The sequence below is a fragment of the Molothrus aeneus genome, chromosome 13 (assembly GCF_037042795.1).
Source record: "Molothrus aeneus isolate 106 chromosome 13, BPBGC_Maene_1.0, whole genome shotgun sequence".
NCBI lineage: Eukaryota > Metazoa > Chordata > Aves > Passeriformes > Icteridae > Molothrus > Molothrus aeneus.
In genome coordinates, this window is record NC_089658.1 from 1,979,959 (window position 1) to 2,002,342 (window position 22,384).

General features: G+C 53.5%; 2 protein-coding genes across 5 annotated transcripts in view; both read right to left on the bottom strand.

Moving 5' to 3' along the window:
* The window catches only part of ZNF609 (zinc finger protein 609), an 87,375-nt gene extending 74,000 nt beyond the window's left edge, over positions 1-13,375 (bottom strand). For 3 of the 4 annotated variants that reach the window (XM_066558652.1, XM_066558650.1, XM_066558649.1), the window contains exon 1: positions 13,289-13,375. The gene's annotated coding sequence lies outside the window, so the exon portion shown is untranslated. The remainder of the gene's footprint in view (positions 1-13,288) is intronic. The other variant, XM_066558651.1, reaches the window with a different exon arrangement.
* A 3,322-nt stretch (positions 13,376-16,697) lies between these two features.
* The window catches only part of TRIP4 (thyroid hormone receptor interactor 4), a 30,139-nt gene continuing 24,452 nt past the window's right edge, over positions 16,698-22,384 (bottom strand). Inside the window, exons 12-13 of the mRNA XM_066558822.1 lie at positions 20,746-20,848; positions 16,698-16,940 (exon numbers count right to left, since the gene is read on the bottom strand). Coding sequence (XP_066414919.1) covers positions 16,873-16,940; positions 20,746-20,848 — 171 coding nt within the window. The 3' untranslated portion in view covers positions 16,698-16,872. The remainder of the gene's footprint in view (positions 16,941-20,745; positions 20,849-22,384) is intronic.

Here is a 22,384-nt window from a genome sequence, read left to right on the forward strand (position 1 = left end):
TCCCTCTGAATTATCGAGCGCTGCCCCTGGGAGGGAGGATTGATTCCTCTCCTGCCAATGCCACCCAGAGGGAGGGCTCCTCTCCACGCCAGCCTCGCTGCGAGGGACGAGAGCTGCTCACCAGGGAAGTCAAGTGCCTTGGTGGGAAATAAATCCTAGGCTTTCAGAGTGCCTGTGACACTTGGGATGTGTCAGAGCAATCACCAAAGGCCAAACTGCAGTGGGAAGCATAGGGGTTCCCATCCCACACCTCTGGGCAGAGCAACACAGTACCCAGATTTGGAGCATTTACCACCCATTACCTCTGGCCATCATAAGCTTCCAATAAGAAACAGAGATGCAATTGTATAAGTAGCCAGTCTTAACCGGGAAGAGGGGGCTCAGCCCTACCTGCCCACGCCACAGCTGACCCTGGTGAGCCCAAAATATCTCCTCCCTGCTTCCCAGCCTCGCCCCCAGGGAGAGAAACAAAAAAGACACCCACGCGCAACCTGACACAGCACCCGAGTCATGGCAATTACCCTGACGAGACATAATTAACACATGTAACAGCTTCTTCCCAGCACCGCCCAGCAAGGCCACCTGCTCTCCAGAATCCTTAAGAAATCCTTGACCACCCATTTGGATGAGGCTTCTCTCCAGCAGCACTGTCCTCCCCTTGCCCATCAAGCTCCAGGCCTGCCTGCTCCTGGTACTATTTACAAGTGACACTTCAAAAACAGTTGACTTAAAGAGAAATGAGAAGTAAAAAAACCAAAAAACAATCCAAAAAAACTCCACACCACACACACACAAATTTCTTCAAACCCCAGCAGGCAGGAGCCTGGAAAGCAGCTTCACGGTGCGTTTCCAGAGATGCAAACACTGTAAAAATGCCAGGGATTCTTTCATCAGCCAGGCTGCCGCAGCCAGACCATTTTCCATCTGCTCCCCACAGCATCCTCAGCTCTGTACAGCTAATAATCCGCTCTCTGACAGGTCATTACGGAGATTTTTAACCCCAGGAGCTGGGGGGCTTGCGTGCAAGCTGGAAATGAAAAGCACTGACCTCTCATTTCAGCGGCAGGCAGGGAAAGTGCCGAATCAGGAGATCACTTTGTGCACCAGAGTCGCTAACGGCTTCCCAAAGCTGACCTGCGTGTTTCTATGGCCGCCTCCTCCTCCTCCTGCTCCAGCACCTGCTCCCCAGCTCCAAGCTGGTGTGTCCAATCCCATCAACCTGCCTCTCCAGAGCCTCTCTCCAAATCATCAATGGGGCCAGCAATTGGCAGCAGCCACCTCACCCCTGCATGACACTCTTCGTGTCATGGATCCAAGGCAATTCCTTTGTGCAGGTGGGCAAAGCCAGTACGAGCTGGATGAACCAGATTTTTGGCTGATATCAGTCCCTTCCCAGCCCTAAGCTGAAGCATGGAATCCACAAACAATCCCAATGAACCAGTGGACCACTGATGCCCAGGAAAAACCTACAGGAGCTGAAAGCAGAGGATGAAGTTCAGTCTCCAAATCCAAGAGTTGTCGACCCAAAGTTGGAGCAGGCAAAGAGGCGTGGTGAGCTCAGATCAGAGGGAAAAGCAGACAAGGATCTGACCTTGCAGTGACAGGAAAACGACAGACAGGGCTGTACTGCAACATGTGTAGCATCACCTGCTCCATGCAACACCTGCATAATGCCAGCTTGGCCAGCTCTCCACTCCCACCATGGAATTCACCTTGCTGTTCCAAACGTGCACATACACACGCACACACATCTCCATAAGTATTATTTATACATGTGGAATAAGGACAGCAGATGAGCGGGACTCGGGTCTGAAACTCTGCAAACAGCAGCAGCTTTTGCCAATTCCTACCACAACAAAAGGAAGAAGGAGCCCAGAAGTCCGCTGGGTCCCTGGCAATTGGAGAGCCAGGAACAATCAAAGGGTTAGAAAACAAGAGGAGCAAAAACCCTCACCCTGCAGAGGAGGTGCCGAGGGAGCCCAGGCTCTGCTAATGCAGACAGAAGGGAACCACAAACAGGACGGACAGGAACATGCTGGATTGGCAAGAGCAGGGTAAAGGCACGTTGTGACGAGAGTGAGGCAGAGAACTCAAGACATGCCACCACAGGAAGAGGGACTGGGGCAGGGAACAGCCCTTTCCAGAGCAGAGCTGGAGGCTGGGACCCTGGAACGTGATCTGGGGGGGATCTCCTCAATATGCTCTATTGGATGTGGTTCTAAAGCATTTTCCACAGCTTTTTCCCTCCCCAAAATTCCCATCCCAGCTCCCCATTTCTCTACTCCACTATTGCAGGCTCAGCCTCTGCAGCCAGAGGAGCATCTGGAGTCCCTCTCCCAAGCCAGACCCGCAGGGACCCCAGCCTGACACACCATCATTATTCTGGGTGCATGGGAGCCCCTGGCTACCACACCCCATGCCCCAGAGAAAGAGGTGCCTTTCCCAGTGCCTCCTTTGCCCAAGCTGGAGAAGCACCGGGTGGTATCCAGATCCTTCCCACTCTCCTGCCGGGGGAGTAACGCTGCCACAAATCACAGCCTCTCAGAAAACAGAGCGAGGAGATTGATTCAGCTGTAAACGTGTCCTTCCCCTTACCTCCTGCCATCGCAGGATTGATCCCCGCACAACATGAAAAGCATGTGCTCACTTGTTGGCCTGGAGACCTGCCAACAAAGCGTTTTAAGAGCAGTCCTGGAGCGCAGATCCTACAAGGAGACAGCTTTCTGCTTGGGAATGCTGCACACACACAGCACCAGACATGAATAATTCAGCTCCATTAGGTGCTGAGACCTCTATAATCCACATCTACGGGCTGGGACAGAGCCAAACCCTATTCAGACACAAACCTGAAAGTTCACTTTCAGGGCTGCACACACACCTAGAGACAGCTCTTTCACCAGAACAGCTCCACTTCTAAAAGGCAGCAAGGAATCTGCGCCAGCCCCTGGCTCTATGTGCTAAAACCAGCGCAGGATGCTCAGAACCTGCCGAACCCGGGCCACTCCGGCTTTCTCTGCTGGTTGCTGGAGGCCAGGAGACCAAAGCTGGGAAGGATTGACCGCCCAAGGGCGACAAGATGTAGGAGAAAGCTCTTCTCCTGGCAGCAGCCAGCCCACACATAGGGAGACTGTCTCATAGCCATGTGCTCCAGCCTGCAGCGCTCCAGGATTAGCCTCTGGTGGCTTCCAGACATGACTGACTGCAATTTTCACCCTGATTAACTTTCAGGAATGCCCACAAGAAGGAGAGGCAAAGAGGACAGGGAAGGGGGGAGAAAAATCTGCAGGATGCAGCATTTCCTCCAGCGGGCACAAGGCAGGGAGCAGAAGGTTTGGTGAGATGGTTGCTCTGGCCAGCAGTGACCCGGGAGAGCAGAGCCCTCTGCTCCCTCTCTAAAGAGCCAAAGGCAGTGGCACAGAAGAGATGCTGCCCCCCCAGCCTGCCAAACCCCCCAAAGGGCTCCCCACAAGCCCCCAGCTGCGGCAGCAGCACCAGGGGCTGCAGTGCTGAGGCCCTTCCTCCAGCTGCTGGCAGCCAGTCGGCTGCTCTCCCCATCCACTGCCTCTGCATGAGATCCCTTTTTGTTTCCTTTTACGACTAAAGAAACTCGGGGCGGTGGGGGGGAGACACACTGCCTTCCCCACGCTGCTGCGCTCACTCCCCACTCAGCTCCTACCACCGCGCCTGTAATCCCCCAGCTGGGCTTGTTTGGGTTGGATTTTTGTTAAGTAACTCCCATGTCTTTTCTGCAGATTTCTTTTTAAGATGTTCCCTTTCTCCCCGCCCCCTCTCTCTAGAGCTGGGGGAGAGAGGAGAGAAAAAAAGAGAGAGAGAAAAAAAGAGAAATGTTGAACGCGAGCCAGCTGGCACGAACAAGAGGAGACGGAGAAATCTGCACAAAGGAGCTTCCTCACTCACTTGCTGCTTTCAGCTCAAGAAATCACGCAGGGGAGGAGGGTTCACTCTCCCCCAGACATCAGTCAGGCTGTAGCAGACAAAGGAGATTTGCCATGACACCCTCCAGAACTGCCACCCAACGGGGGCAGGATCCCTCCACCGCCTGCGCCCTGCGGGAGTCCGAGCTGTTGCAAAACACGCCAAGGCGCAGAGCTTCAAAACAGGCTGTTCAATGTGGAATTAAGCAAGATTTTGAATGGAGGAGTTGTGCTCCCGCCTCTGCACTCACACAAGGCGCCCGCAGAACTTCAGTGGCTCTCAGGGCTGAGCGGGACAGTGTCAGCAAGCTGCCAGGAGGGAGAAGGCTGAACCCAATTTGAATAAAATGGAGCCACCCTTCTTTTTTTTAATATGGAGGTGCACCCCACCAAGACTACATCTTCCAGCATGCACTGCAGCCAGAGCGCTGAGAGAAGCACGGACAAACTTAGGCCAGGACTCCCAAGTTTCCAAAGGCTGAGCCTTGACACTGGAGATGAACCTGAGACAGGGCAGCACTCGAGAGATGAGTCATTTGTTGGCATTCTTGAGAAAAGCTTGAAATACTTCAGTACAAGCATGACAAAAGCAGAACATACAAGGTCACTGGAAGAAGCTGGAGACGGAGGAAAGTGGAGAGATGAGCAGAGACCACTTTGGTGCAGGGCAGCCACGCAATCACCCTACCTGAAACAAAACTCCAGAGACTTATCAGCCACCTGCTCCCTAATACACACTCGGGCCTCAACTTCTCATTCATCATCGGGCAAAAGATGCTCCTGGGATCAAAATTCAACCTCACACCTACTCCCATTCACTCACATAACCTTAAAATATGACTTTTCTAGCAAAACTCCACACAACTGCCGCACACAACAATATCCAGCAAAGCTGTCAATATAAGGTATAGACACACGGTGCCAGTGTGTTTGAAGAAAATACCAGAATAGCTAAAACTTAGCCTTTGCCTCTTATTGACACTTCTATAACCTCAATACAATGAGGATCAACTCGATGTAGGGTGGAAAAACCCAGGGTTCTTGAACATGTCTGACTAGCAAAGACATCCTCTTGAGAACCCCTCACTTCCCTCAACTCCCAACAGGCTCTACACAGCCCTGATACATGAGGCACACAGAAAGGGGGAACACAAAGAGGAGCAAGAGTTTCAGGTTTTCCTTTATATCATTGAAATGGGGAAAACTGGAACAAGTACCTCTTTAATCCTCCCATCAGTTTTGCAAGTGTCATTACCAAAGTCCAAATTTTTTGTCTATTCATGCCAAGAGACTCCAAAGTTCAGATTTACAACTATTTGACTTTGATGTCTCCCAATTTGTGCATTTTTTTCAAGGTATCACTTCTGTATGTACTTCTGAATAAAACACATCTCACATTTCTTCCACCAACTCACAAGGAAGTCCAAGAGTTTCATATTTCAAGAAAATTAACAGCAAGAGAACCATCCCATGGTCCTCAGCACATGGCTCTCAGGTCAAGCAGGAGGCACATTGATACCTACAGCAAACCCTCCATTCTGTTCCTCTGAAGGATGGCTGGCAAACAGCACCTTCTGAGAACATCTGCTCACTCTCTGCCAAACTGTACTGCTGGAGTCACTCTCTGGGAAGCTGAGCAAGGGCCATTGTTACACACAAGCTTGAAGGCATGTGTCTACAGGTCATAGAACCATAGAGCAGAGCACATTGGAAGGGACCTTGAAAGGTCACCTGCTCCAACCTTTTGAGAAAAAGGGAGATCAGGTGAGATTACCTACTCCCCTGTCCAGTCACATCTTGAAAATCTCCACCAGCATGGACTTACATCCTTACTGTGTCCTAGAGGGGGTTGTTCCAAGGAATGGCTATAAAAAATTTCTTTCTTATGTTGAGATGAAACCTGTCCCAGTGCAATTTTCATCTGTTGCCCCTTGACTTCTACATGTGGCTCCCCTCTGTAGGTGCCTTAAGTCCAGCAATGTTCCTGCACACACAGTCCCCCTGCAAAGAGCTGACTGACCTCCTGCCAGGCAGGAGCCAGGTTTGCAGGTGCTAGGATAACACAGTGGCATGGACTGGAGGAGCATCAAGCACAGCATGAGCAGGCAAGAGTCATGCCAGTGCTTTGTTACAGCTCTGACAGCAGGATCCTTCCTGAGTGAGCCACATCCCCCTCTCTGGCCTTTGCCATGGAGATGAGCAGGGAGTAGCAAGGCTCAGGCTCTGGATCACAGCCTGCTCATCCAAAAATGCCAGGATAGACATCTTCCACCAAGCTTGACCTTGCAGACTCTAAAATCTCAGGCAGCTGAAAATGGCCAAGATTTTTCTATGAGATCCCAAATCCACAAACACAAACTGGTGTCCAGTGTCTAAACTTTCTGTTGTACAGAGAAAGAGGAACTGAAAAATCCACGAGTGTGGGAGAACAAGTATTCGGTAGGTAAAAGGACAGAGCAGTTTCCTTCCTGCAAGCTCAGCTCTCAGATCTACCCTGAATCAGGGCTGCCCAACAAGGATTGGGTTGGACAGCCCTCACTGTTGTGTCTGCATGCTGGAAGACACCCCTGTGTAACTGCCATGCCCAGACCTGCACATGTTGGTTTAACAAGAATCAGAAACACAGCCCCATCTTCACCCAAAATCTGCATACTCTGCTTGCCCCATGATCCTCATGTGCCACCCTGTGGGTGGCATGGCATCACTGGCACCCAGCAGGTGCCCGGCAGGCACTGGCAGTGCCAGAGGAGTAGAGCAGTGGCGCCACAGGGTTTGGCTGTTGAAGGCTGACACACAGACCACTGGCAGCTACACAGCAGCAAAAGCAAACCAACACCATGAGCAATAACCAGGCAGGATTAACACAGAAGCCCTTGGGGTGAGTGTACCCCAGACAAGCCAGCGCATTCCGGCAGCACCAGACACGGCCCCGGTGCTCCTCTACCACCACAAAGGCCATTCTTGTTGAGCCCAGCCAGCCGTGTCGCTGCTGGCTGGTGCCAAAAATAACATTAAACACTCAAAATGAGACATCTGAGCCAATCTGCTTGGCACTGCAATGCTTCCCATAGTGATAAACCTGGGGAATGACTGCCCCTTGAACAGAGCTGGTTTCGACTGGGAAAGTGGAAGAGCCGTGTGGATTTAAAACCAGTGCAGTTACATCCTTGCTAACCCCAACACACAAGTGAACTGATTTATGAGAGGCTTAAAGGTATCTGAACTGGTGGTCTGCCCTTTTGCACAGCCTAGAAGGGGGTAGAGGGCACATAAAAATAACCCAAGAGGTTCCCAAACTTCAGCACTCCATGCAGGCTGGAAGATTGCCAGCAGTGAGAGGAAGCAGCAAGACGGATGTGACCAGGGAAGATCCTCGAAGCATCAGTCATGGAGATGGGAGGAAAGAAGACCTGGCAAAGACTGAAGACAACCAATGGCATAAATAACCACTGGAATAAGTGCCAGAAAAGGGAGCTTGCCCTTTTCCCCTGCTCACTCAACACTGTCAGCAGGGATGCAGGAGGACACCCAGGTGCTGGCAGCATCCTGAGCTCAGGGTGTTGTGGGAGCAGGGTGGGCACTACTGAATCAGCCATTTGCTCCCTTTCCTTACAGGGCTCCAGAGGCGGTGTGGCTCCTCACCTTGCTCCTGGCCACCCTGCTGTCCCCCAGGCCCATTGCTGGCCCAGTCCCAAACTGGGTTCTCATGGTCACAGAGCTGCAGGTATCCAACAAGGATCACCCTCCACAGAGGCACAGCAGAAACAGCAAACCATTGGCTGCACTGCCACTCTGCACTAAAGTCAACATCTCCTCTCCATCTTCTTCATCCAAAGGAAGAGCACTGGAGTGATCCCAGCTGAGCAGTGTCTCACAGTCACAGCCCTGCCTCAACAGGAGAAGGGCACAGCATTGGTCAAAGAGGACAGACAGCCACTGGTTTGCTTGCTCCCAGGGAAGGGAAAGCTCCTGGGCTTTATTTTCTTTATCCTTCCTTTTAGGAGCAGAGCATGCAGCCAGTCTTGGCTGTTTCCCAGCCTTCAGAAGACGATGAACATCTCTCCACTGCTCCAAAACCGAAGGAGCTGCCACTTCACCTATTAATGCCTTTAATTCCCTTCATTCGATAACCAATTAGGGCACCTTGGCTTCCAAAGCTGAGGCTCCCTTTGTAGCAAGGCCAGTGCGTGCGGCTGTAATCCCTCTTCCTGTCACATCATCAGCCTGGGAACACTTTGGGAAAAAAACAACCAGACTGTGAAGTAAAGGAGGAGGGAAGGCAGATGCAGACAGGGACAAATGCAAGCAGAGCAAGTACCATGCCAGAGAAATCCCTTTTTTTTTTCCCTGGGAGGGATAATAAATAGGTGTATCTCCCAGATTAATACGGCACATTTGCAGAGCTCTGATATCCATCAGAAAGTTGCTAATTCGTGCTAATGACCCATTGCAAATTGCCGAATTTTGTGAATTAGCCAGCACACAGGAATACAATAAAACCCAATGAAAACCATGCATCAAAGCAGGCTGGGCTTATTTGGGGAGTCCTAGTGCACTTGGAATTACTTGTGGCAATGGATGCAGAGGGAAGGTGCAGATGAGACGTGACACCCCCTCAAAGATAAACAAGAAATCCTCAGGACAAGAAGAAATTTCAACAAGGCTACTAAACCTTTGGGAAAGGAGAAGTAATACACCCAGAGATGAGCAAGATTCTTCCTCCCCTACTGGATTCATAGTGTTTACTGTCAGTGAAGTCATCACACACCTCCTTTTCACTCCTTTAAAGCCACACAGCAAACTCCTCCTGATCCGCCCTTCATCCACTTGGAGAAGCACCAGGAAAACTCCAAGTCAAAATCTTTGGACCCCAGTTGAACCAACAATGCTCTGCCAATCCAAAGCACAAATGGGCTCAGCAAATTCATTAAAATCAAATTTTTTATCATTAAATCAGCGTAGCCCCATCACACATGATGGTGCACTGTAGAGGTCTCATCATTCCAGCACTGGAAGAACAAGTGGCCCAAGAACAGCTTAGAGGAAAAATCCAACCACAAAACCTTTCTGTGCTTGGGGAAAGAAAAACATAAAGCAACAACATCATCCTTCCTTTTCTTACACCATGAACATGGCAATTTTAGAAGTTGGGCATTTAATGTTTCAATACAAAATATCAAGGTTGTCCTGAAACTATCCTTATTCATCCACAAAAAAACTGCACTTGCATCCTTTCATACCCCTCACACCACATCTGAGCTGACGCTCAGCAGCTACGTCAGTGGGTTTTGTGCATGTGAAGGACACTCAGCTGCAGCGAAAACAAAACAACCTCTTGGACTCATCACAAAAACTGATTTTTCACCCAAATGCAGATGGGAATTGGCTTCCTTTAAAGAAAAAAATCAATCACAAGAGCAACTGGAATCCCAGAGCAAGTTTCCTGGTCAGGCAGCCATTCCCTATTTTCTTACTCAGATTGTTCAAGCTCAACCTCACTCCTTCCTCTGACACAATGTCATACCTCAAGGCACCGACCCTCGGTAGCAGGAAAGCGTGTCTGTGTGGCAAAATAAGCCATATCCCAGTGGGATCTCTCTTCCTGCCCTTTCCCAACATAAAGCAACACCCTTCCTCATCCAAATCAACCCAGCATGGGGACATAAAGCAGACTGGTTGCTGCCAGGGTGGCCAAAGCTTTGGTTCAGGAGCCACAATGAGCTCCCAGGACAGTTACACGCTCTAAGCCAGCTCATCTACTTACCCAGATCTTGGAAAAGGTCCTTCACACCCACATGGGCTCCTCAACACACCCCCACCCCAACTCCAAACCCTGATGGAGTCAAGCACCCTCATGCAATGCATCCTCATCCCTCCACCCACTGCCACAAACACCCAAATTAGGATCTTCCCTAGTAAGCAGGCAAGACCCAAGAGAAAATTACAAGCTCTCCCCATGCCCAGAGAGCCCATGAAGCATCAGAAGAGGAGTCACAGAAGAACTGCAAACAGCCTGGCCCATCTCCAGGCCCTTCAGAGACTTTGGTGCTTCCCAAAAAATATCTCCACAAACCACCATCAGTTGCAAAAGAACACAGGTCTGGGAACAGACACACGACCCTCCCACCCCCAAGGCTGAGGAACCAGCAGTCCATATCCTGCAGGAAGCCTGCTATGATAACCATGGACTTCTCTGTGACCTCAGTGGGCAACCACCCCACTGACTCCAGCACTGATCAACTCGCTGCCTTCATCACTACAAGCAACTGAGCACGCTGATACTGTCACAGCTCCTGGCAAGGTCACCTGGAGCCTCACCTCCTCCTCTCTGCAGGGAGCCAGCATGTGACACACTCCCCAGACCTGCCCCCAGCAGGTCCCTGTCTCTGGCCAGGAGCACCGGCAACCAAGCCAACGCTCAAAGGGCATCGCTGCGCACGCAGGATGTCACACAGCCCCGGAACAACATACCTGGCACCATAAATACCATCTTATTTACATAATGCTCTGGATAAAGGGGACAAAGAGGCTTACTGCATTACATCTGGGACTGGGATTGCATCAGCGCCCACAGGCCCTAATCCCGGTCAGAGCCGTGTGCGCGGGGCGTGGTGGGATAGGGCCGAGGTGCAGCCCCACTCCCAGCCCAGCCAAGGTCCAGCTCAAGACTCTCCCCACCACAACATGCAGAGAAAGATCCCTACACCCTGGAAATGCCAATTAAATCTGACACAATACGTGACTTTGGTCCTCAACCACCATCAGCTGAGCCCAGAAGTGGGATCCCAGATGTGGGTGTCCCACCTGTCCTGGCCTGACACAACACAGACATTGACTTTGGGGAATGATGCCCACAAGGAAACGCTAGAAAGACCAGGCAGCTCCTGGTTTTCTTTAATTTATGCAATCACAATTAAGGATACACTGTAAATATAACCTGGAGGCAATTTTTGATTCAAGGCAGCCCTGTTCTCCAAGAGAATAAACCAGACAGAGCGAACTTTGGTCTTGTTAATTCAAAATAAAGAGATACACACAAGCTGTTGGGTAGATCCAACACCATGTGAGAGCACCTCAACCACCTTTGTGAGCCCTTTCTTCCCAGAAATGCACCTTTTCAGCTCAATTTACAGGGAAAAAGCTTTTGAGGCAGAAGAAGTGATGTCATCACCACCGACATAAGACAAGCCAGGTGCAAGGAAATGTGAGGGCACTTTGCAACTGAGGCAAGGGAGGGATTATTTGGAGCTACCACCCAGCACAGGGCTCCAGACAGACAGATGGATGCCCTTCAAAAAATCACACCACTTTCAGCACGCAGAGAGATAACAAGTATGTTAAGAGACACATCCATGCACACACACACTGGCCCCTGAGGCTACTGAGCCTAATGGTGACTCACCAAACACACAGACCAAGTCGGAGTGCCTGGCTTGGAGAAAGGAATAAAACCCCCTCCGCGTGCTCTGGCCATACTCAATTACAGGTCATTCCAACTTGCTTGATAATTAATTTCCTCCAGTGGCTCTGACCAGAGGCAGCCCTTGTCCTCCATGCCAGGCCAGTCCAGGTGAAACATTAAATCCTTGTCCTTTTCCACCACAGAGACACCACGCTCCCGGTGCTGCGCACATCTCCACCTCCTCACAGGAGAGGGGAAAACCTCACTGGATGAACAAGGGTGTAAAAAGGCAAGGATTTGTGTTTTGCGACTTAAACAGCTTCAAAATGATAAAATATAAATTATTTTTGGTCAAGAGCTAATCAATAAAATCAGCTGCCTGGATTTTCTGAGTGCCATGCATGTGCGGTCGCGTACTGCCAACAAAGAGCTAGAAATGTGCGGCATAATCTGATGCTGGAGTCATCGCACAAAGCGTGGAAATAGGTTTTCCTGAGGATGTCCAGACAAGGAACTGCCTGTACACGATGGAGCCCAAAAGCCAGCCCCAACACCGGCATCCTCGGACATTCCGGAGGAGGGGGAAAGAGCCCATGGGGCTCTTCAGTGCACACTTTGGAAAATGAGTGTATAAAGCCTCCTCCAAGGGAAAGGGCCTTCCCAGAAAGCGGGGAAAAAGGAAAGGAAAGGCAAAAGGAAGGCTGCTGGGAGATGGAGGGGAGCCAAGTCTCGCAGACCAGACCTGAACCTGTGACCTTCCCCGTGTACACAAGGGGCGAGAGAGCGCACGGCAGGAGCGCTTGCCCCGCCGGCCGCTCCAACCCTCGCGGGACACCCGGCCACGTTGTCACCGGCGGGGTCACCTCCAGATGGGCCCCGCTGGCCAACGGGGGCTCGAAGGACTCGAAGGAGGGCGGCTCGTACTGCGGCACAGGGCCCGGCCCCGGGGGTGATGCCCGGAGGGGCTCCGCTCTCGGGGTCTGACCCGCCCCAAACTCACAGGGACTCGCTAAACGCGTTGGGGAACATTCAATCTTCCGGGATTTGTGCGGAGAACCAACCCCTTACCGGCACTACAAAAGAGCTGAGGTCCAGGGAACCTCCGCTCGCGCTGTCCCTCTGTTCCTGTGCCCCCCAAACCCTCTCTGAACGGGGGTCAAGAGGGGCGACCCCCGCCTCCGCCCAGGAACACCGCCATCCTCCCGAGAACCCCCTCCTCGTCCGCATCACCCCCCGCAGCCCCGCTCCTCCCCACAAAACCTGGCATGGCGGTGACCCCACGCAGGGGAGGGACACCCCCTGCCAGCCGTGGGGACCCCGAGCGCGACCCTCGCGGCGGCAAAGGCGGACCCCGCACCGCCGGGGGGACCCGACCCCAACGGCCGCAACACCCGCGGGGGCTCCTTCCCAACGGCCGCGGGAGGGACCCGCAACCGCCCCCGTGCTCCGGGGAGGGGGGCCAGGGGCACACAGACCCTCGTCCCTGTGCTCCTGGGGGAGGCTGCGGAGCTCCATCCCCACGGCCAGAGATGAGGGAGGGGGAGGCACATATCCTCGCCCCCACTGGTCGCACACAGACTGCCCCAGGGTCGGGGGGGGGGGCGCACGGCCCCATTCCCAGGGGTCACAGAGGAGGGGGGGCACTGAAACTCCCGTTCCCAGTGGTCCCGGGGGAGGGGTACCCGGATCCCCGTCCGTAAGGGTCACGGGGGGGCCCGCGGGGGGGTGGGGGAGGGCACAGCCGCCTTCCCGGGGGTCACAAGGAAGAAGCGGGGAGGGCACATATCCCCGTCACGGCTCACGGCGGCGGCCCGGGCCCAGCCCGTGCAGAAGGGGCGGGGGGGGGGGTGCCCGAGGCCCGAGGGGAGCCCCAACCGCCGCCCCCCCACGCACCCCCCCCCCCGCCCGCGGAGGGGCGGCGTGGCGCGGGCCCGGCCGGGCGCGCACTCACCCGGTCGCTGGGGTATCCGCCCTAGGTGCGCTCCATGTGGGTCGCGCCGGGGCCGGCGCTGCGGGCCGGGGCCGGGGCCGGGCCGGGCCGGCCGGGGCCGCCACGCGCTGAGGCCGCGCCGCGCAGGCCGCGCCGGGTCCGCCGGGCGGGGCGGGGCGGACGCGGCGCAAAACGCGGAGGGCGGAACGTGGAGCGGCGTCCCCGGGCGGCGGGAAAACACGGAACGGATACCGCGCCTGAAGCATCGGGAGCCGGAGACAGACAAAGCCCGGAGCGGAGCGGTCCCTGCCTTGGGAGCCGGAGCCGTCGTAATGCCTCCTCAGAAATGGCGGGGGGAATCTTTCGGGGGTGTTTCACGCTCTGGGTGGTGTCTTGTGAGACCTCAGCCCGGTATGGTTCCCCCAAGGCCACGCTTTTAGCTCCCAGAGCCAGCACAGAAAGGCAGGGGGTGGGAGTCATCATCACCCCGAGCATCCACACCTACCTCAAAATCCACCACATCGTGCCCCACGCTGCCACTTTTCCTTTCCAAACACTCTTCTGGATGGAGAGAGCACCTGGGTCCCCAGCCGTTCTCATGCCCTGGAGGTGACATGTCCCCTAAACTCTCCACTGCCCACCTAAAGGCTCAGCACCCGCCCTGCTGACCAGGGAGGAAATTCCAGCTCATCTCAACCCTAGCCCCCAGACAATCCAAAACCTCTGCTCCTTTTCCCAAAGCCTCAGCATCAGCCCCACTGTTTGGTGAGGAAATTTCAGTTCAGCTCAGTGGAGATCAGTCCCAGTCCTGTCTTCCCCAAAACAGGAAGGTGAACCAGTGTGACAAGAAGTGCCAATGGGAGATGGGATGCAGGATCCCAGCTGGCATCTGTCAGGGCTGAGCATGGAGCAGGAATATGCACAAATCTGCAGGACCTGCAGAGGGAGAGGGCAGCACCAACTCCATCCACCAGCCAGGGTCTGCTGTAAGTATTCCAGCCCAAAGAGGTGCCACCATTCCTTGAGTGTGCCACCATCCAGTGTGGTTTCAGGAGAGCACCAAAGGAGATGCCAATTTCTTCTGACGCTTTGTGCCCCAAACAAGGACAACACAAGACCCAAATCCCTGGCAAAGGAGGTGATGCCAAGAAGGCCAGAAGGCTGGGCACCTCACCAGCTTTTGGGGGAATGTGGGAGGGACACAAAGGATGTTTAAATCAACAGGAAAAGAGGCATGAGAATTCTTACAGCCCAAAAGAGAGTAAGAGGAGAAATCCTTCCTTATCCTGATGTGGAGAAACCATTCTCACAGAGCACAGAGCCAATGCTAGCAGGCTCCAAGAGAACCTGTATTAATAAAACCAGGTCAGTTTTTACTGAAGTATTTTCAAGGATTGGGTAAAAGGTTTTATGGGCATTTGGTGTTGATGTTGAGCAAATCTCAGACCAGGAATGGTGCTTGCAAGGGTGGAAAAACCAGCATCAGGCAGGAACGCAGGATGAACCAGGGATGGGTCAGTGCATCTTTCCTGGCAAAACTGTGATGCCACTAATACAGAAGGAAAATAAAACCCCTGCCAGGCAAGGCAGTTCCATTGGGAATGATCTCAGCATCGCTCCAATGATGTTTTGGCACGACCACGAGCAGAGCCTGTGATCCAGCCTGCCTGCAGGTGCCAGAGATCCCACAGGATCCTACAGACGATGGTGGATGTGGAACCCTTAGGGGTGAAACCTGCAGGCACCAGGTAAATGTGAGCTGTGAGTGATAAAGGACAGGGAGGTGACAAGGCAGCAGCCACTGACAGAGGTGGGGGCAAGAGATGGATCTGGTTTAATATGGAGCCAAATCATGGCTTCATATTAAAGCCTGGCTCAGGCATGGGATGCATGACCCATCTGGGGAAGCAGTATCTTGGGATGGGGATTCTAACAGGCACTTGGTGTGATGAAGGTGGGATTTTATGGGATCACAGAGCTGGCACAAGATCCCACTCTGTCATGGTCTTGTCTGATGGTGCTGCACTCCTGGGACAGGAGCAGGAGCTGCAGCACCTGGAGCCAGCCTGGCACCTCCTCTGACTTGCAGCCCTGTGTCCCACCTCTCCCACACAGCCCACAAGGCCTCTCCTGCCTCCTTCTTCCCAAGCCACCAGGAGCCCGGGATGAGTCCCCAAGCCCCCCATCCCTCTCCAGCTCTGCTCCTGTTGGCACCATAGATATTCTCCGTCATTCTCAAGGGACATGCACCAGGACAGTAAGATCTCCATGTAAGAAGAGTGCAGGGAAGTCTCCAGGAATCCCAGCACAGCTGACTGGACCACAGTGGTGGGACACAAGGGCCAGAGCAGATGGGGGGATGCAGCCAGAGGAAGGAAGCAGGAGAATCCCATCACCCTTGGCCACACTGAACAACAGCTCCCACACCATAACCCCTGTGCCAATGGTGGGCAGCTCAGAGCTGCAACACCCGTGAGGGTTTTCCCACTGAGGGATAACGTGGGTGGGCGTTGGATCCAGCCCCATCATTTCCAGCACCTCAGAGATCCCACGGGCAGCAAATGGAGCCAGAAGACAAAGCCCAGGGCAAATGGCATGGGACAACTTCCAGTGCTGCAGCATGAAGGCTTTGCACCCTCCTCCTCCTCTCCCATGGGGCAGAGGGCTAGGACAACCTACACCCAGGGACTGTGCCAAGCAGTTGAGCTGGCAGCTCCCACCACATTCCTGGGAAAGAGGAGGAAAAGGGATGGTGGGAGTGCTGGGGGGATCACTCTGTCCCTGCCAGAGCAGGGTGGGCTCAGGGTAATGAGGAGGAGCTCTTAGACCATGGCAAGCCAGAGCCTGGAGCACCCCAGCACGAAGGGATCACAGCCCAGTACACACCAGAGCATGATGAGCATGGACATGGTAATGTGGGGAGAGGCTCAGGGCAAGGGAGTAGAGAAAAAGGCAAAATTCAGCTTATTCCAAAGGTGTTCTACACACAACTGCTGGGGGCCAGGCTGCTGCTTTGGTACAAATCAGCAGAAGGATGTAAGGTTGGGCACTCAGCAGTGATTCCCAAGGGCTGGAAGAGCACCTGTGAGCAGGCACAGAACCCACCTCTAACCCCAAACCTCCCATCCCCACTTGGAAGGGCTCAGGCTCTCTGACTGTTGGGAGCCATCCTCCTCATCTCCTCAGCTTCTCATCCTTCTCCTCCATGTGTTTGACCCCAAAGAGCAAAAAACACCTCAAGGCACTTTTTGGAGAGGGAGATCCTGCCAAAGCCAGGATGGAGCTGGGCTGCCTGCTGCTGGAGAGCTCCCCATGGCCCATTCCCCATGCTGCTCCTGTGGGTGCCAGTGATTGCTGAACTGCATCCTCCCACCCACCCTTGTCTGCAGTGTGGAACCTCCCTGGAAGCAGAGGGCTGTTGGGCCAGGTCTTGGTGAAAACAAGTCTCTTTTAATACTTTTGGAATACAAGAGAGAAAGCAATACCTAAACACAGTCTGGGATCAGGGATCCATCTTGCACCTGTTTTCCAGAGCTGAAGACCATCCTGGCTCCCTTCAGAGGCAGTTGGGTGCTTCATGGGAACCAGTGCTGCTCCCCCGGCGCTCACCCCACGGCTTTCTGCTTCATTAACCCCTTCTTTGCTCCCTGATGGATCTTTGCATCCAGCTTCCCTGTAAAGAGGGGATTAAAGAAAAAAGAAAAACACAACAAACCCTCATCACTCTTTATTTTTAAATGCTATTTGCAATGCAAATGAGCTGGAGGCAGCGAGGTCTCCTAGTTAGTGTGTTCCTGTCACATCCAATTATCCTGCTTGAGGAGCCAGGCGTTTCCAGCCGCCCTGGCCTCCCTCTGCAGGCGCGACACCGGGGAGCCAGGGGCAAGCGTGTCCGACGTGGCCAAGGGGGGGAAATTCAGCCAGGAGAGGAGTGAATTCACATCCAGCACTCGCCTGCCACTACCAGGGGGGAAACCAATCCCTGTGCCTGCCCCCAGGACGCTTGGAGGAGATGGGGAACCATCCAGCAATGTGACAGGGATGTGTTTTTCCATGGTGCGGCAAAAGGCAGGATTGGGACAACAAACCCTCAGCTTGGGATGATGGTGCAATGGGTACCCAGTGTGATGGGGACACCTGCTCCACGTTGCTACGTGCCAGGTTGGTGGTCTTCAAGGCCATCTGCTGCCTTTGCCACCAGGGAAAACCTCAGCCAGCAGCTCCAGTGGGATCTGGAGAAAACACTGCCTTCTCCTTGTCCTTCAACAGCCCTCGGGGACTTCACTGCCAGCTCTGCTTTCCCACCGGGGAGAGGAGCAGGACACCAGAACATGGGATTTTGGGTAACTCCTGCTGAAGAAGCCAGCAGCCAGGCATAGTGATGTGCTTCCTCAGAGGAGTGTCCTTGTCCTCTTCTTCTTGCCAGTAAAAATGCAAGGATGCTCCTGCTCTCCCAGCTCCCAGAGCCAGCTTCCCAGAGAGGCTCTGCCAGCAGCCAACACTGGTCACCTCCTCTAATGCCACATCTCCCCAGGACTTCCCTTCCTGCTGCTCCCTTGGATCTTCCCATCCTCTAAATGCCAGCCTCATCCTGTCTCTGCAGCTGGGAATAGAGACAGGGCAAGATACACCAGGCTCCAAAGTTCTGCTTCAACCACTGCTCCAAAATCTGCTGGTAAATGTCCATGTGCCATAAGAAGCAAGTGCTTCTCCAGAGAAAATGGCTCCTAACCAGCCAGTGACCATTACCTTCTCTTCAAACCAAGAAAACTTCTCAATTCCAGTTCAACAAAGACAGTTTATAGATCACCATGCCACAGACCCACAAACTGAAATATGGCTTGGAAAATGTTCTGGAAGATCCTCCATCCCCTTGGCCACCCCAGAGAAAACTCTGCCCCCATCACCTTAGGATGGGGAAGAAGGCCCCTCCTTGCAATTGCTGTTTCCAGTCACTGGCACCCCAGCAGGCTGAGCCAGCCCAGCAGTGTGTCAGACCACCCTGTCCCCACATCAGGGGTGGTTTTGGCAGGAGAAAGGCAGCAAGTTCACATTCTCTCCATGCTCTGGTCCCCCAACACCACCTACAGTCACCAGGGCTGTGTACTTTTCATGTGCCTGCCTGCTTCTCCTGGACCCCAAAAACACTGGGCAGCTCCTCTGCTCTTCCAGCTTGCAAACACCACACACCACACAGGTAACCTTTAAGAAAAGGCTAAAAATAAGGCAAAGCCCCAGGGTCCCTTGCTCTTTCTGCTCAATGATTCAAGGCCTCTTGTCTCACACCATGTCCTCTGCTCCTCTTCACTCTTCCAGGCACTGGCTGTTGGAGGGAGGCTTCTAATTGATGCTTCAGGGTAGCTTTGCCTGGATTCAAGGAAATCTCCCATGAGAAAGGCCAATGAGCTTTGTCCTCTTGCACTAAAACTACAAGGGGACATATCTGGGGAGAGCTGTGCTCCCAGATGCAACGCTGTGCCCACCCCTTCCACAAAAACAACGACCCTGGCAGCAAAAATTGAGCCATGCTAGGGTTTTTTTCCCATCCCCAGGCTGCTAGAAACAATTTGCAACAGAGAAGCATCCGGATGTCACTGTGGCGAGGTCCATGCTGTTATCTGGCAAGGAAAACTGCTCTGGCTTGGCTTCCCAACAGGACAAACTGGCATTTTGTCATGGTTTGAGCCAGGTTTCAAGGAGACCAGGGCAGCCAGCAAGCCCAAGTGGGGATGTGAGCTGGCACCTTCCCTCTGCTCAGCTTCCAGCTGGGAGAATTAAGCTTCTGACTGCCTGGGATGCAATGCCAGCTTCTATTAAAACAGCTCCTTGCGCCGATGAGAGGTCAAAGGCTTCCCTGCTCCTTCCTCAGGCTGTCATAAATATCACCCAGACGGACCATGTCCCTTCTGGGAGGTGAACACACAGCTCCACAGCCCCCCTGTGCTGCTCCTGTGACAGCTCCTATTGGGATGGAGGGCAGGGAAGGCAGGGCCAGCAGTGGGAGTGGGAGCACAGGCAGCCGCCAGCACAGCCGGCTTCCTTCCAGGCTGTTAGACTGATCCTTCTCCAAGCAGGAAAGTGTCACAACACAAAGGAGATGATGTGACAGATGGGGAGGGGACTGGCAGCACCTGCACCCGGCAAGGCAGACGTGCAGGAGCCGCAGAGCTGCTTCACCCTCTCCCACCCACGGCCAGACAGAGGCAGAGGTGGGAATGAAGGAGCATGAGAGCCTGGTGAGGGCAAAGGAGAGGTTAAAACAAGAGGAAAAAAGGATGCAGTGGCTGCACCAGCACACAAGGGCCACAAGGCTAACCCACAGCCAAGATTTGCATCCTAAATAACTCCTGCCCGCTCACTGGCACTCAGAATAACCCATCCAGGGGGAGGACCATAAGTAAGATTCAAACACCTGCAGGTCTCCAAGCACTGGTCAGCATTGGCTGAATATACCTCCCAGCTGCTGCTCAAAAAGGCAAGGAAGAAACCAAATGGTTTTGCAGGACATCCCAACACCCAGCTGTGGGAGAAAGGTGATTCCCTGAGCAGAGAGGGAAAAAGACCCTCAAAGCCAACAAAAATAACCTTCTGCTGTGTTTCAAAAAAACCCTTATTAATCAGTCCTGAGAAATCCCAACACTCCCAAACCCCAGGTACCAGCCCAGTGATCCATGTGGAAAGGAGGGAGATCACCCAGTTGTCAGCTCTGCTGAATAAACAGCCAAGACTCTTCCTGCTTCTGCTGCTTTTAGCCCGTCAAATTAATTTTTCACATCCCCTGCAAGCGCGTGCGGTGCCTTCCCCGGGCTGTGTGCTGGGGAGGCTGCTAATAAGGACGGAGCTGACTGCGGGCTCCCCAGCTGCCGCATTCCCTCCTCCATCCTTTTTATAGCAGCGGGCAGGGATAACTGGCAGCCTGCGGAGGGGCTGGTGGCTCGTAAAAGGGACTAACGGCGCTGGCAAGCGCAGCGCGGACAGATGCTGCGGCACTTCCCCGCGCGCTCTGCCAGGACATCCCATCCCACCCCACCCCATCCCACCGGCCTGCAGATGGGGAACATCCATCTGGCCCTGCAGCTCTTGCTGTTCAAGCCCTCGCTGCCCTCAGGGGCAAGAGTGTGGTTTGGAACTGCAGGACACGGAGGGTGCCTGGATCTGTCTGGGCATTGCTGCACCGACTCCTCTTCTAACCCAGGCTGGTGCCGGCAGCAGATCGGCCACCGACACGACTGCTCTTTGACTCCCCAAGTGTTTGCAGAGGCAGGAAGAAGCATGTATTTGGAAGGAAGCAACATCTGGGGAAGGGGGAACTGAAGACAAAAAAATATTACAGATGTATTTGAGCCATTAAACAAACACCTCCAGATCAAAGAGCAGACGGCGAAGGTTGGGAACTCATCTGGCAACGGCAAGCTGGGGTGGCAAGGGGAGCCGGCTCTGAGGGCTGGGGGGGCACCTGGGGAAACTTTACTACTTACAGATTTTGTGTTTTCCTTTGATGGGAAACTTCAGAACCATCTCCTGGGGATTCGTGCAGATAAAGACAAATGGAGAGCCAGACTCCTGGCTCAGGTCCGGATACTGTGAAACACAGAGAGACACAGAGAGCAGAGTCAGGACGGCTGCATGGGCACAGAGAGAGCTCAGTGGGCAAGAACAGAGGGACCTTAGCCAAGACATGGGTTATATGGAGGCTGTAGCAGCTCAGACCAAACCACTTCAAGAACTTCTAATGAAAAAAAAAACCCAATAATTCCAGATTTGGGTCTTATTCTGCAAGCCCCTTGCTCAGGCTCTTCCCACCATGCCTCTGCTGGAGCTTGCTGCCTCTTTGGATCTACCCACACTGGGTGTTCCCAAACCCCTTTCAGCCCCCTTTAGAACCAACCTGTGCCACCCCTGTGGTTTCACACTTCATTTAGGCTGATCAGAACCCTGGGATGTTGAGAGGGAGGTGGTCGGGGCCCTACCATCACCAGCCCACCTGTTCACTGGGACAAGCAAGGGACAGATTTTCAGCCTGATGCATCCCTGGATTCAGACAACCAGGAATGTGAATATTTACACTAATCCCTGACTGGTCATGGACAGCACACAGCACCACAACCAAAACAACCTGCCAAACCCAGCCCGAAATGACCACCAGAAAGGTGGCCATCACCAGCTGTCCCAGCTACAGATACATCCCCAAATGTTCCCCACAAAGCTCAATCCCAAACACAAGGATTTGAGACTTGGAGAGTGTGCACAGTCCTGCTGTGGGACACACATTCCTTGATACTCACTTGCATACAAAAGGTGAGCAACACACCTGCTACATACCAAGGTGATGGCTCAGAGAGACCAGCTCAGGGCTGGCTCCATTCACAGAGTCAGTGGAGGGATTTTAACACATTGAAGACATGGGGGAATTTTATAGGAAGAGAATAAACAGATTATAGAATCATAGAAACATTTAGGTTGGAAAAAGACCTCTAAAATTGTTTCTCTCATTAACCATGTGGGGAAAACGGAGAAAAAACCCACTCCACGCAGGAAGCACATCAAGATCCTGGCTGGCTGCAGCTCAGCCTCCCTGGCATTCAGAGGTGAAATGCAAAACAGTCATAAAAAATGTATGTCTCAGCTCTCACCTCAGATTGTCCATGAGCTGCAGAGCTGGTGCTGACAGGCGCTGAGGCCAGCACATGCCACGAGGATGCTCCAGCCCAGGAAACCCTGCTCAAACAGACTGCAGAAGTGGTTTTCCTTCCATGGGAAAAATGCCTTCTTTTTTTTCCTGTTCCCCTGCCTTCCTCAAGCAGATCCATCAAGGCTGCTGGAGGGGACAGGATGCCAGAGCAGATGGAGCTGCGTGTCCTGGCAAATCCCCCATTTGTTACTAACAAATGACTCCTAGGCCGAGTGTTTGAAAAGCTCTCACCGACCTGCCAAAATGAGTTTGGATTTGCCCTGGAACAGCTGGGCACGGCGAGGGAAGCAGGGAGCGACCTGCTCTCCCCACACTGCAGCAGGGTTTGGCAGCATTGCCAGCAGTTCAGGGAGATTTACAGAAGCCCAACGCTGGGATTGGATCAACCAGGGGAAGCGTTTCCAAGCCCTCTCATTTTACAGCAG